This window comes from Scyliorhinus torazame, chromosome 18 (genome assembly GCF_047496885.1).
Source record: "Scyliorhinus torazame isolate Kashiwa2021f chromosome 18, sScyTor2.1, whole genome shotgun sequence".
NCBI lineage: Eukaryota > Metazoa > Chordata > Chondrichthyes > Carcharhiniformes > Scyliorhinidae > Scyliorhinus > Scyliorhinus torazame.
This window is the reverse complement of record NC_092724.1, coordinates 11,047,474-11,063,248: the sequence shown is the minus strand read 5'-3', so window position 1 is coordinate 11,063,248 and position 15,775 is coordinate 11,047,474. Positions and strand designations below refer to the sequence as shown.

Genomic DNA, 15,775 nt, shown 5'->3' with positions numbered 1-15,775 from the left:
TAAGACTTGCCAATTTTTATATTCAATGTCCCGGCCGATGAAGGCAAGCATGCCGTATGCCTTCTTGATTACCTTCTCCACCTGCGTAGCCACCTTTAGTGACCTGTACACCCAGATCCCTCTGCCTATCAATACTCTGAAGGGTTCTGCCATTTACTGTTTATTTCCCACCTGTATTAGACCTTCCAAAGTGCATTACCTCACATTTGTTCAGATTAAACTCCATCTGCCATCTCTCCGCCCAAGTCTCTAACCGATCTTTATTCTGCTGTATCCTCTGACAATCCGCATCACTATGCACAATTCCACCAACCTTTGTGTCGCACGCAATCGTATTAATCAGACCAGTTACATTTTCCTCCAAATCATTTATATATACGACGAACAGCAAAGATCCCAGCTCTGATCCCTGTGGAATACCACTAATCACAGCCCTCCATCCAGAAAAGCACCCTTCCATTGCTACTCTCTGCCTTCTATGACCTAGCCAGTTCTGTATCCACCTTGCCAGCTCACCCCTGAACCCGTGTGACTTCACCTTTTGTACCAGTCTGCCATGAGGGACCTTGTCAAAGGCCTTACTGAAGTCCATGTAGACAACATCCACTGCCCTACCTTCATCAATAATCTTCGTCACTTCCTCAAAACACCCGATCAAGTTAGTGAGACACAACCTCCCCTTCACAAAACCAAGCTGCCTCTCGCTAATACATCCATTTGCTTCCAAAACCTCCTTCCCAAAATCCACATTCAGGGCTATCCTGGTTGACCTCTTTTTTTCAGCCGATGTCTGCCCCACTTAACTTATTTCCTCCTATCTTGACTCTATTTTCTCCACCGGGTGCTCCAGTTTCCTCCCACAGCTCAACGATGTGCAGGTGAGGTAGATTGGCCATGCTAAATTGCGCCTTTGTGTCCAAAGGCTAGGTGAGGTTACAGGGATAGGGGAGTGGGCCAAGGTCGGGTGCTCTTTCAGAGGGTCGGTGCAGACCCGATGGGCCAAATGGCCTCCTTCTGTACAGTACGATTCCATGATTTGTCCAGTCTCTTCCCACCTACTTCCATGATCCTTCTGACACCCTAAATCATTTCAACAATTTCCAGTTTCCTGGCCCTAACCGCCTCATCTCCACCAATCCCTCCACAGCTCCATCCCCCACCATTATGGCCTGAGGGCTCTGCACTTAGTCCTTGTATGGAGATCCGCACATCCCCATCCACCACCGCCCTCGTCCTCCAGGCTGAACCTTTCCTCTGATGGTACAGTTTCCCATTTAATTTGTCTCACTTCCTCCACATAGACTGTGTGGCTATGGCACATCCCTGGGCCCTCATTATGCCTGTCTTTTTCTGGAGTATGTGGAATATTCCACATTCCAATCCTACTCTGGTCCCCTTCCGCAAATCTTTTTCCTGATATATCGATGATGATATTAGTTCCGCTTCATCCTTCCACCTGGAAACTGGAAAGATTACTCAATTTTTCTTCCATTTTTCCATCTCTCTCTCACCTTCACATGGAAGAAAAATGGAGTAATTTTTCCTGTTTCCAGGTGGAAGTACGAAGGGAACCAAGAAGAGGGGGTGATAGAGAAGAGTTACAGGCAGGTAGCCATACCCAAGGTACAGGAAAAGCGTAGCTGGGTTACAGTCAGGGGAAGGAAAACGAGCGTGCAGACAGTGCAGGGATTCCTCGTGGCCGTTCCCCTTCAAAAGAAGTATACTGTTTTGGATGCTGTTGGGGTGGATGACCTACCGGGGGAAGGCCCTAACGGCCAGGACTCTGGCACTGAGTCTGGCTCTGCGGCTCAGAAGGGAAGGGGGAAGAATAGAAAAGCAATAGTGATAGGAGACTCAATGGTTAGGGGAATGGATAGGAGATTCTGTGGCCGCGAGCGAGACCCCCGGAAGGTATGTTGCCTCCCGGGTGCCAGGGCCAGGGATGTCTCGGATCGAGTCTACAGGACCCGTAAGGGGGAGGGGGAGCTACAAGAAGTCGTGGTGCACATAGGCACCCAACGACATAGCTAAGAAAAGGGATGAGGATTTAAAAAGTGATTTTAGGGAATTAGGTTGGAAGCTAAGAGCAGGACAAGCTGAGTAGTGATCTCAGGATTGCTACCGGTGCCACGTGCAAGTAAGGCAAGGAACAGAGAGCGACTGCAGCTGAACACGTGGCTACAGGGATGGTGCAGGAGGGAAGGCTTCAGATATGTGGATCATTGGGATATCGTCTGGGGAAGGTGGGACTTGTACATGAAGGACAGATTGCACCTCAGCGGAGGGGCACCAATATCCTGGGTGGGAGGTTTGCTAGAGCTCTTCGGGAGGGTTTAAACTAGTTTGACAGGGGGATGGGAACCAGAGCTATGGATCAGAGGATAGGGTAGCTGTTGAACAGGCAGAAATAGTATGCAGCAAGTCTGTGAGGAATGTGTAGCCATCTAAGATGGCCACCTGCAAAGGACCATGGGAATTATGACCGACCCAGGACTCAGACAGATACAGAGCCTATGTGTATCTGAAACACAGATAACCAGACCTGATCGAAACCCCCACTTGTTTGCATTTTAATGGCCCTTTTCCCAGGACAATAGAACTCCAATCAAGCAACCGGTACAGCCACAGACAGATCGGCGCCACTCCCCTTACTCCGAAAGCTCAACTGACAAGGTCAATGACCGCTAAGGACCCACTCAGCCAACAAGGGCCCCGCCCCTTTATTGGCCGAAATCGAAGACAGTGATCAGAGCTCTGTCGAACTATTGGGTCCAAGGTTAAGGACCGCCCCAAAGAGTGTGAAATCCCAGAGAGATAAAAGAGGACACAGCCTTGTGTTCTGTCTCTCTTGGATCCGGCCTGTGCCAGCCCAATTGCAGCAGGAACAGCCAGCTAAGTTCAAGACCAACGATCGCTACCTGACGGATGAGCCCAGCAGAGACAGAGCCACTTTCTTCGAACCAGCCAAGTGAAATCTAGATAAAGGCCTTATCTATTTGCACAGTGCCGGTTGCCCTGAAGTTAAGTATAGGTTATTTAGCTGATAGGTGTAGTTTAATTCATAGTAGATATTGTGTTTGCATGTTGAGATAACCCTTGTGTCTATAAATAAACCATCTTTTGAACTAACTAACTGGTTGTGTGGTCATTTGATTGATATAAGGGAAGGCTTGTGGTTCACTAAGATAAATGGAAATACTCACAGTATTGGCGACGTTGTTGGGACCGAAACAGAGCAACAAAGGGTAGACAGTTGATAGGGCAAAGGTGCACTCAATGTAATGGGTTAAAGTGTGTCTGTTTCAATGCAAGGAGTGTCAAGAATAAGGGAGATGAGCTTCGAGCATGCATCAGTACTTGGAAGTATGATGTTGTGGCCATTACGGAGACATAGATTTCACAGGGGCAGGAATGGTTGTTAGATGTTCCGGGGTTTAGATGTTTTCAGAAGAATAGGGAGGGAGGTAAAAGAGGAGGGGGAGTGGCACTGTTAATTAGGGAGTGCACCACAGCTGCAAAAAAGGAGGTAGTTTAGGAGGGTTTGTCTACTGAGTCAGTATGGGTGGAAGTCAGAAACAAGAAAGGAGCAGTCACTTTATTGGGAGTTTTCTATAGACCCTCCAATAGTAGCAGAGGGATAGAGGAACAGATTGGGCGGCAGATCTTGGAAAAGTGCAGAAGTAACAGAGTTGTTGTCATGGGTGACTTCAACTTCCCTAATATTGACTGGAACCTCCTTAGTGCAAATGGTTTGGATGGAGCAGATTTTGCCAGGTGTGTACAGGAAGGATTCCTGACTCATTATGTTGATAGGCCGACTGGGGGGAGGCCATATTGGACTTGGTGCTCGGCAACGAACCAGGCCAGGTATCAGATGTCTCGGTGGGAGAGCATTTCGGTGACAGTGACCACAACTCCTTGACCTTTACCATAGACATGGAGAGGGATAGGAACACACAGTATGGGAAGGTATTTAATTGGGGGAGGGGGAATTATACTGCTATTAGACAGGAGCTGAGGAGCATAAAGTGGGAACAATTGTTCTTGGGGAAATGCACAACAGTAATGTGGGGATTGTTTAAGGAGCACTCGCTGCGAGTGCTGAATAGTTTTGTCCCACTGAGACGAGGAAGGAATGGTAAGGTGAAGGAGCCTTGGATGACAAGAGAAGTGGAGCTTCTAGTCAAGAGGAAATAGGGAGCTTATGTAAGGTTGAGGAAGCAAGGATCTGACTCGACTCTAGAGGGTTACAAGGTAGCCAGGAAGGAACTCAAAAATGGACTGTGGAGAGCTAGAAGGAGGCATGAAAAAGCTCTGGCGGGATGGATTAGGGAAAACCCCAAGGTGTTCTACACTTATGTGAGAAATAAGAGGATGATCAGAGTGAGAGTAGGCCCGATCGGGGATAGTGGAGTGAACTTTTGCCTAGGGTCTGAGGAGATGGGGAGGCCCTAAATGAATACTTTGCTTCAGTATTCACTAGAGAGAGGGAACTTGTTGCTCATGAGAACAATGTGAGCCAGGTTAATAAACTCAAACAGGTTGATATTAAGAAGGAGGATGTGCTGGAAATATTGAAAAGCATCAGGATAGATAGGTCCCCTGGGCTTGACGGGATATATCCAAGGTTACTATGCGACGCGAGGGAGGAGATTGCTGCGCCGTTGGTGATGATCTTTGCATCCTCAGTCTCCACTGGAGTAGTACCGGATGATTGGAGGGAGGCGAATGTTGTTCCCCTGTTCAAGAAAGGGAATAGGGAAATCCCTGCGAATTATAGACCCATCAGTCTTACATCTGTGGTGAGCAAAATATTGGAAAGGATTCTGAGAGCTAGGGGGCGGGATTCTCCCCTACCCGGCGGGGCGGGGGGTTCCGGCATAATGGAGTGGCGGGAACCACTCCGGCGTCGGGCCGCCCCAAAGGTGCGGACATTCCGCACCTTTAGGGGCCAAGCCCTCACCTTGAGGGGATAGGCCCGCGCCGGAGTGGTTTCCGCTCTGCCGGCTGGCGGGATAGGCCTTTGGCGCCACGCTAGCCGGCGCCGAAAGGTCTTCGCCGGGCAACGCATGTGCGGAAGCGTCAGCGGCTGCTCACGGCATCCCCGCGCATGCGCAGGGGAGGGGGTCTCTTCCGCCTCCGCCATAGTGGAGACCATGGCGAAGGCGGAAGAAAAAGAGTGCCCCCATGGCACAGGCCCGCCCGCGGATCGGTGGGCCCCGATCGCGGGCCAGGCCACCGTGGGGGCATCCCCCGGGGCCAGATCGCCCTGCGCACCCCCCCCCCCCCCCCCCAGGACTCAGGAGCCTGCCGGTGCCGCCTTGTCCTGCCGTTCAAAAGGAGGTTTAATCCACGCCGGCGGGCGAGGGTTGACAGCGGTGGGACTTCGGCCCATCGCGGGCCGGGGAATCGCCGGGGGTGGGCCCGCCGACCGGCGCGATTCCCGCCGACCGGCACGGCGCGACTCCCGCCCCCGCCGAATCTCTGGTGGCGGAGAATTCCGGACACGGCGGGGGCGGGATTCACGCCAGCCCCCGGCGATTCTCCGACCCGGTGGGGGGGTCGGAGAATCGCACCCAGGATTTATGATTATTTAGAAAAACATAGTTTGATTAAAGATAGTCAGCATGGCTTTGTGAGGGGCAGGTCATGCCTCACAAGCCTCATTGAATTTTTTGAGGATGTGACGCGACACATTGATGAAGGTCGGGCAGTGGATGTGGTGTATATGGATTTCAGTAAGGCATTTGATAAGGTTCCCCACGGTAGGCTCATTCAGAAACTTAGGGGGCATGGGGTACAGGGAAATTTGGCTGTCTGGATACAGAATTGGCTGGCAAAAGAAGACAGCGAGTGGTAGTGGATGGAAAGTATTCCTCTTGGAGGTCAGTGACCTGTGGTGTCCCGCAAGGATCTGTTCTGGGACCTCTGCTCTTTGTGATTATTATAAATGACTTGGATAAATAAGTGGAAGGGTGTGTTAGTAAGTTTGCCGATGACACGAATGTTGGGGGAGTTGTAGATAGTGTTGAGGGTTGTTGCAGGTTACAGCAGGACATTGACAGGATGCAGAGCTGGGCTGAGAAGTGGCAGATAGAGTTCAACCTTGATAAATGTGAAGTGATTCATTTTGGAAGGTCGAATTTGAATGCTGAATACAGTGTTAAAGGCAGGATTCTTGGAAGTATGGAGGAACAGAGGGATCTTGGGGTCCACATACATAGATCCCTCAAAGTTGCCACCCAAGTTGATATGGTTGTTAAGAAGGCACATGGTGTGTTGGCTTTCATTAACAGGGGGATAGAGTTGAAGAGCCACGAGGTTTTGCCGCAGCTTTATAAAACTCTAGTTGGACCACACTTGGAATATTGTGTCCAGTTCTGGTCGCCTCATTATAGGAAGGATGTGGATGCTTTGGAGAGGGTACAGAGGAGATTTACCAGGATGCTGCCTGGACTGGAGGGCATGTCTTATGAAGAAAGGTTGAGTGGGCTAGGGCTTTTCTCACTGGAGAGAAGAAGGCAGAGAGGTGACTTGATAGAGGTGTACAAGGTGATGAGAGGCATGGATAGAGTGGATAGCCAGAGACTTTTCCCCAGGGTGGAAATGGCTGTCACGAGGGGACATAATTTTAAGGTGATTGGAGGAAGGTACAGGGGAGATGTCAGAGGTAGGTTCTTTACACAGAGAGTGGTGGGTGTGTGGAATGCACTGCCAGCAGAGGTGGTGGAGTCAGAGTCATTAGGGACATTTAAGCGACTCTTAAGACAGTCACATGGACAGCAGTAAATTGAAGGGGTGTAGTTGAGGTTGATCTTAGATTAGGATAAATCGTCGGCACAACATCGTGGGCTGAAGGGCCTGTACTGTTCTATGTTCTATGTTCTAATACCATCATCGATATATGAGGAAAAATAGTTGAGGAAGGGGACCAGATTAGGATTGGAATGTGGAATATTCCACATACTCTGACATTTACCTTCGCTTCCTTGACTTCTCCGTCTCCATTTCGGGTGATAGAATGTCCACCAATATTCATTAAAAGCCCACCGACTCCCACAGCTACCTCGACTACACCTCCCCATACCCAGCTTCCTGTAAGGACTCCAGTCCATTCTTCCAGTTTCTTGGGCTAGGTTGCATCTGTTCTGATGATGTTACCATCCACAACAATGTTTCTCAAATGCCTTGTTTTCCCTCAATTGAGGATTACCCCCAACTATGGTTGATAGGGCCCTGTATTGAAACCATTTCCCGCACTTCTGCCTTCCCTTCCAGAAGCATGATAGAGTTCCTCTTTCCTCACATTCCAGCCCACCAGCCTCCTTATTCAAAGGATCATCCTTCGTCATTCCCAAAAACTCCAGCATGATGCCACCACTAAAAATATCTTCCCCTCACCTTCCCTCTTCCCTGTCAGCATTCCATCGGGGCTATTCCCTCCATGACACCCCGGTCTGCTCCTCTATCACCCCAATACCCCATTCCCTTCCAAAGGTATTAACACACATTCTGCTAATTTACCTTCATACAGTACTGATCTTTATTCTGCTATTAACTCCTACTCTGGAGCAAATAGACTGTAACATAATTTTTTTTTAGAAATTTAGTACCCAATTATTTTGTTCCAATTAAGAGGCATTTTAACATGGCCAATCCACCTACCCTAAACATCTTTGGTTGTGAGGGTGAGACCCACCCTGATATGGGGAGAATGTGCAAACACCACATGGACAGTGACCCAGGGCCGGGATTCGAACCCGGGTCCTCAGCGCCGTAGGCAGCAGTGCTAACCACTGCGCCACCGTTCCGCCCCTAGACTGCAACATTAGAATTACCATTTACCTTGTCTTGTGTTCCGTGATATTTTTGCAATTTAATCTCTCCTGCCCTCTAATCTATCCTTGACTTTCCATTTTGCTCCACCTCCTTCTATCAATTTTCTCAACCCAACACATTTGAACTTCTCTCCAGTTCCATTAGACTCAAATTAGACTCAAAATGTTAACTCTGATTCTCGCCCCACAGATGGTGCCAGACCCAATGAGCTTTTCTTTCATTTTCTGTTTTATTTCCGATTTCCAGCATCTGCAATATTTTGTTTTTCCTTACTGATACTCATTGTCTGATGTTGTAGAATGGACTCTCAGATGAAGTATTGGAGCACTTCTAGCTACTGGAGGGGGGGGTTATTTGGGAAGATATTGGGCTCCCAGTTTTAGCTGAACCAGCTGGAGCTAAAGTGCTTCCTCTCAGGAAGCGAAGAAAATTATGTAAGTGGATAATATGTTCGGCCTTACTTCTTGAACTTAACCTGATTTGAACTTTGTTAAGTGTATAATTTGGTTTTCCGGAGTTTCCTTTCAATCGCATTAAAATAATTTTCTTACAATTATAAATGTCAAAGCTTGAATTAGCACTTTACGATATCATTAATAAACCTGTTAATTCATTTGTACAAAATTATTTTCAGAAGAGTTAAGATATCCTTTAAAATAGTACACAAAATAATTTAATTCAAACGCGTCAATCATTGTTCACTGAATATTTCATAAATAAATTTCAATCCATTGGAAGGATTTCATATCAAGACTCTTAACACGGCAACATTGTAAAATTGCTATCTGGAGAGGGGTAGACGGGGTGGAGGCCTGGCTCTCCCTGACTTTCAGAGTTACTACTGGGCTGCCAATATTGTCATGGTCCGGAAATGGGTGTCAGATCAAGGGTTCGTGTGATGCAGGGTGGAGGAGGCCTCGTGCAGAGAGACCTCCTTAAGGACACTGGCTTCAGCTCCTCTCCCATTCTCACCAAACAGGTACTCATCGAACCCAGCGGTAGTTTCCACTCTAAGGGTGTGGAATCGGTACCAGCTACATTTTGGCTTGGAGGGCGTGTATAGAAAGGCCCCAATCTGTGGTAACCATAGATATGTCCCAGCGAGATTGGATGCCAGGTTTAGGGAGTGGGACCGTTTGGGTATCAAAGGTTCCAAGAACCTGTTTCTGGGTGGGATATTTGCAGACCTGACTGAGTTGACGGAGGCTTATCAATTGCCCAGTGGTAATGGGTTCAGATAGCTCCAAATCAGAGCCTTTTTGAGAAAGAAGATGGGTTCGTTCCCAATGTTGCCTCCTTCGGGTTTACAGGATAGGCTCCTTTCGGAGGATGATATTGGGGAGGGCAAGATCTCTGACATGTACGCTGAGCTGGCCAGGAGGGAGGATGCTTCGATGGTGGCAATGCAACAAAAAAGGGAGGAGGAATTGGGAGGCGCAGTGTGAGGATAGGTTTGGGAAGAAGCGCTGCGTAGGATTAATGTATCCTCGTCATGTGCCAGACTTCGTCTTAGCCAGCTTAAAGTTATACACAGCACAGATGACGCCGGCAAGGCTGAGCCGATTCTTGCCAGAAATGGCCGGTCAGTGTGTGTGATGTGCCAGGTCCCCTGCGAATCATGCCCACATGTTCTGGTCCTGTCCAAAGTTGGTGGGGTTCTGGGGTGGGCGGGGGGGGGGGGGGGGGGGGGGTGGCTCGGATGTATTGTCTCTGGTGTTGGGAATGGTGGTCACGCCTTCTCCATGGGGAGCTAATTTTGGAGAGTCTGAAGATGCGGATGCCTAACGGGGAAAGAGGCTGATGTGGCTTTCGCCTCCCTGTTGGCCCGGAGGAGAATTTTGCTGAACCGACAATCCTCGGATCCACCGAGTAACGAGTTTTGGGTGCGGACCTTGCTGAGCTTTGGAGAGAATTAAGTTCACCATTGGAGGAATGGATGACTGGGTATCCATGAGGTTGAAGCTGGTCATCTACTTTTTTAAGAAGGATTAGAACATCAGTGAGGGAGTGGGGGGGGGGGGGGGGTGAGTGGGGGAATGTGGCCGGGTATAGCAACTATTGGTTATTAAGGGGTGGGGGAGTTATTTTATTTTGGTTAAAAAAATTCCTTGGGGGTGTGGTGGGTGTATTTGTATATATATTGGGGGGGGGGGGGGGGGGGGGTTCCTGCTGTGTTATATCGCGATAGTGTTAAATGCACTGTTACTGTATTACGGATTGTTAAATATTGTTCTTTTTCACTGTTCCTGTTTATGTATTTTCTGGATATACCTTCAATAAATTATCTATTTAAAGAAAATTGGAAAATTGTGTTTTTCACATCATTTTAGTTGATGACTAGTTCACAAATTTATATTTTCAGAAGGGAGAATTATAAATAGTATCGACCATGGGCGGGATTCTGCGGGAACCGGCGGGGCGGGCAATTCCGGCGTGAAGGAGCGGCGTGAACCACTCCGGCGTCGTGCCGCCCCAAAGGTGTGGAATCCTCCGCACCTTCAGGGGCCAGGCCGGCGCCGGAGTGGTTTGCACCGCGTCGGCCGGCGGGGAAGGGGCTTGGCACCACGCCAACTGCCGCCGAAGGGCCTCCACCAACCAGCCCGAGTTGGCGCATGCGCGGGAGCGCCAGCGTGTGCTGGCGTCATCCCAGCGCATGCGCAGTGGGGGATCATCTCCGCGTCGGCCATCGCGGAGGACCACAGCGGCCAACGCGGAAGAATAGTGTACCCCCACGGCACAGGCTCGCCCGCGGATCGGTAGGCCCCGATCGTGGGCCAGGCCACCGTGGGGGCACCTCCCGGGGCCAGATCCCTCCGCGTCCCCCCGAGGACCCCAGAGGCCGCCCGCGCAGCCAGGTCCCGCCGGCAAATACTTGGCGTAATTTACGCCGGTGGGACTGGCCGAAAACGGGCGGCCACTCGGCCCATCGCGGGCCGGAGAATCGCCGGGAGGGCCGCTGCCAACGGCCGCCGACCGGCGCCACGATTCCTGCCCCCGCCATATCCCCGGCGCCTGAGAATTCGGCAGCCGGCAGGGGCGGGATTCACTCCGCCCCCCGCCGATTCTCCGACCCAGCCGGGGGGGGTCGGAGAATCCCGCCCATAACTCTGTAATAAGTAACAGGATGGATTTCAGTTTTCAGGAACTGGATGAAAATGTTGGATTTTTTTCCTTTGGTCTCTGTAGCTCAAATGTGAAGAATGTTGGTCCCTGTCCTGTCAGATGAAAAGTGGATGTAGATTTCATCCTCCAGGATTGTTAATACACTTTGATTGAACAAAGAAAACAATGCTACATGATAATGAGGCTGTAGACTGCTTCCTTGTGGTTTGGGATTATTTCCTTCTGTCTTTTCTCTCTCTCATAGGGGCGCCACATCTGTTGTGTACAGATGTCAAGAAAAGAGAACCCAGAAACAATATGCTGCAAAAGTCCTGCAGAAAACCGTAAGTGAAAGTTTTGTAGAAGCTTAAAACTGGTTTCACTGCTCTGGAGTGTCAGCAATTGCAGGCTTACGGGCCTTGTGCCATCAGTGACAGTCGCAAGATTAGGGACACAAACATCGAACAGACAACGCAGCAAGGTCTTGCAATCAGCTGTCAGGGCAGCGACTGCCTCCTGTGCGTGCTAAAAATACTGAGTTCCTTTAGTACGTAAATATGCTTATATCACAAAGCATTATAATGTGGACCATGCTGCAGTGCAAACTATGTCAGTGTCAGATTCCCAGCCTGTGGCGCACACATGTGCAGATCAAGAGTTCTTCAAATTTGGAGCCAGCCTATATGAGACTGGAATCAAATGGCAGGATTGAAAATAGAAACACGCGGTTTACTATTTCCCTTGTGTTATGACCAAATGAGAAAGATTGAACTACTTTCCCTCTATTCAACCACCTCGATTGGTCACAACAAAGGTTTACATTTATTTTTCACCAGGGTATGCCTTTTCCAAATCCGTATGTAGCTATCTATTTATGCAGTGAACAATAAGGAGCCAATCAAACAAGGATTCCTTAAGTTAAAGAAAGAGCAAAATTATTAACAACGTGTTATAGAGTGTTATTATTATGCATCTTCTTGTTTAAATCCGTTGCTGATGTAATCAGTAAGTGCTGTGACATCATTAGTTGTTATTGTTACCTGTGTATATTTGGATTTAACTGTCGTTAGTTCTAATTCTATTCTGTTACTGTTATTTCAATGTTTAGCAAGTTCTTCATCAGCTTTCATCAGCCGGTGCATTGAGTACAGGAGTTGGGAAATCATGTTGCAGCTGTATAAAGCCTTGGTTAGGCCGCATGTGGAGTATTGCGTGCAGTTCTGGTCACCACATTGTCAGAAGGACATGGGAGCTTTGGAGAGAGTGCAAAGAAGGCTCACCAGGATGTTGCCTGGTCTCCAGGGTGTTGGCTCTGAGGAGAGGTTGAATAAACTAGGATTGTTTTCACTGGAAAGCTGGAGGCTGAGGCAAGATGTGATAGAGGTCTGCAAAATGATGATAGGCATGGACAGAGGGGGGACAGTCAGAGGCTTTTTCCAAGGGTAGAAGTGTCAATTACAAGGGGGTACAGGTTCAAGGGGCGAGGGGGAAAGTTTAAGGGAGATGTGCGAGGTAGGTTTTTCACACAGAGAGTGGTGGGTGCCTGGAACGCGCTGCCAGAGGATGTGGTGGAAGCAGGCACATTAGCAACATTTAAGAGGCATCTGGATGGGTTCATGAATTTGGAGGAAATAGAGGGATATGGACCGAGTAAGGGCAGAAGGTTCTGTTTTTTTAAGTTAGGGCATCATGATGGGCACAGGCTTGGAGGACCGAGGGGCCTGTTCCTGTGCTGTACTTTTCTTTGTTCTTTGTTCATATTTTTGAGTCCATACTGTATTTCAAACTTTGTTATTTGCATATATTAAAGAAGATTAATTTTAGTTCTTGACTTTATTAACAATGTGTTTCAACTGCATTTTGTGGTCAAATTTCAGCACGTTCAAAACAAATTTCGGTAAGTTTATGACCGAAGACAAGTTAGCAGCACCATGGCTATGTTTAGGTCTATCAGTGAGTTTGTAGAAGAGAATAAGAACTGGACTGAATATATGGAAAGGTTGGAACACTTTTTCTTGGCAAATGGGATCACAGACGAGGCTAGAAAGCACTCAATTCTGTGTGTGGACGAAGACTTACAAGCTAGTGAAAAATTTAGCTATAGCATGGAACTCGGGAGATATTTCATTTGCGGATTTAGCTGCATTCGTTCAGAATCCTAAGCCTGCAGTAATTGTAAAACTTTTCAAATTCCAGAGTCATTTTTGGAAGATGGGACAATCTGTAGCTAACTCTGTTGTTGAATTGTGTCAGCTCTCTGAACATTGAGAGTTTAGGGCAGTATTGGAAGACATGCTTTGGGATAGACTAGTTTGTGGCATTAACGAGGACAGCATTCAGCGGCATTTGCTGGGAGAAGCCATACTTACGTTTAAGGAAGCTCTAGAAATTTCTCAGGGCGTGGAAGTGGTTGCCAATAATGCAAAAGATATTCAGAAGGCCAAAGACAGCACGCGCGCAGATGCACTGCATCAAGTAATAATATTCGCTTATTGTCACAAGCCGGCTTCAATGAAGTTACTGTGAAAAAACCCTAGTCGCCACATTCCGGCACCTGTTCGGGGAAGCCAGTACGGGAATTGAACCCGCGCTGGTGGCATTGTTCTGCATTACAAGCCAGCTGTTTAGCCCACTGTGCTAAACCAGCCCCAGAAAAGAGAGAAGCTGCAAAAGGTGAAAACAGTGAGGTGAGCACAGGAGCCTCTGCTTCGGTGATCAGTGAGGAGACATTGTTTAGAGGTTCCCCGCTGCCTTAACAGCGGAGCTCATATTCTGCAAAGTTCACAGGGATGATCATTGTTCCACCCCGTACTTGCGGGTTAGTACTTGCCCCGTACTAGGGCAGCACGGTAGCCTTGTGGATAGCACAATTGCTTCACGGCTCCAGGGTCTCAGGTTCGATTCCTGGCTTGGGTCACTGTATGTGCGGAGTCTACACGTTCTCCCCGCGTGTGCATGGGTTTCCTCCGGGTGCTCCGGTTTCCTCCCACAGCCCAAAGATGTGCAGGTTAGGTGGATTGGCCATGCTAAATTGCCCCTAAAGTCCAAAATTGCCCTTAGTGTTAGGTGGGGTTACTGCGGTATGGGGATAAGGGTGGAGGTGTGGGCTTCGGTAGGGTGCTCTTTCCAAGGGCCGGTGCAGACTCAAAGGGTCGAATGGCCATCTTCTGTACTGTAAATTCTATGAAATTCACAATACCTCCCTCTCACTAAATCCTGTGTTCCCCAACATTTCTGGTACATTATTTGTGTCCTCCTTTGTGAAGACAGAACCTAAGTACGTATTTAGTTGGTCAGCTATTTCTTTGTTCCCCATTATAAATTGCCTTGCTTCTGACTGCAAGGAACGTGTTCATACTGTGGATTTTCTAAGTAGCCAGTGCCTCTTGATGGTGACAGAGTCAACTGGATTAACCAATTAATGTTCGTATCACAATTATTATCGCACATGTTCCTTGCTAAATGTACACGGTCCTAAAGGTTTCACAATTTTTTTGTTCATAGGATTTACAGTGCAGAAGGAGGCCATTCAGCTCATCGAGTCTGCACCGGCTCTTGGAAAGAGCACCTACCCAAGGTCCACACCTCCACCCTATCCCCAAAACCAAGTAACCCCACCCAACACTAAGGGCAATCTCCACGTGGGATCTCCACGTTAAATGTGAAGCATTCTGGGATCTCCATGGTAAATGTGAAGCATTCTGGGATCTCCACGTTAAATGTGAAGCATTCTGGGATCGCCACGTTAAATGTGAAGCATTCTGGGATCTCCATGGTAAATGTGAAGCATTCTGGGATCTCCACGTTAAATGTGAAGCATTCTGGGATCTCCACGTTAAATGTGAAGCATTCTGGGATCTGCATGTTAAATGTGAAGCATTCTGGGATCTCCATGTTAAATGTGAAGCATTCTGGGATCTGCACATTAAATGTGAAGCATTCTGGGATCTCCACGTTAAATGTGAAGCATTCTGGGATCTCCATGGTAAATGTGAAGCATTCTGGGATCTCCACGTTAAATGTGAAGCATTCTGGGATCGCCACATTAAATGTGAAGCATTCTGGGATCTCCATGGTAAATGTGAAGCATTCTGGGATCTCCACATTATATGTGAAACATTCTGGGATCTCCACATTATATGTGAAACATTCTGGGATCTCCACGTTAAATGTGAAGCATTCTGGGATCTCCACGTTAAATGTGAAGCAAGTCATGTCCACGGCCAAACAACTGGAAAAATCGAAGATTTTCTTCAAGAATGACATTGGCTTTCTGCCGATACAAATGTCCTATTTATAGCAAGAAGTGAGTGGAAATTAGCACTGCAGATTCAGTTTGGAGTGGAGTCCATGCCAAATTTAGAAGTACTTGGAAGGATAAAAGATTTCAAAGTAGGTTGCCGGTCAAGCAATCCTGTTTGATGCAGCACTTTCTGCTTCTCCTCTACCCCCATAAGACAGCATTCATATACAGACAGACTGATGCAGGTCGATCAGCAATGGCAAGATTTGGGTGCAGCATATGTCAAGAGTAAAGCTGATCACAATGTTATATTTGTAATGTGGTGATTGTTTTTAAAGGTGATAAACAAAAAAACTATGATGCATTTTTAAACCTGGTTCAAGTGAGTGACGTGTACTGGGTTAGTCAGTGCAAAATTCAGTTAGTTGTTTAGTTAGTCTTTATGTTTTGACAGTGTTGTCTATTTTTAGTAATTGCTAAATATATTCCCAAACACTAACATTCCCATGTGTACTTCAGACAGAGCGTGGGGAAGAAACAGATCTGGATAGTTTGGCTTCACTCTGTTCAGTATTACTGGAAAAATGTAAT

The 15,775-nt window shown here is 47.9% G+C and overlaps 1 protein-coding gene across 2 annotated transcripts in view; it reads left to right on the top strand.

The window, feature by feature from the left end:
* LOC140394945 (calcium/calmodulin-dependent protein kinase type IV-like) overlaps positions 1 to 15,775 on the top strand; it is a 155,557-nt gene that overhangs the window by 58,792 nt on the left and 80,990 nt on the right. For both annotated transcript variants that reach the window (XM_072482160.1, XM_072482158.1), the window contains exon 2: positions 11,207 to 11,285. In XM_072482160.1, coding sequence (XP_072338261.1) covers positions 11,207 to 11,285 — 79 coding nt within the window. The remainder of the gene's footprint in view (positions 1 to 11,206; positions 11,286 to 15,775) is intronic.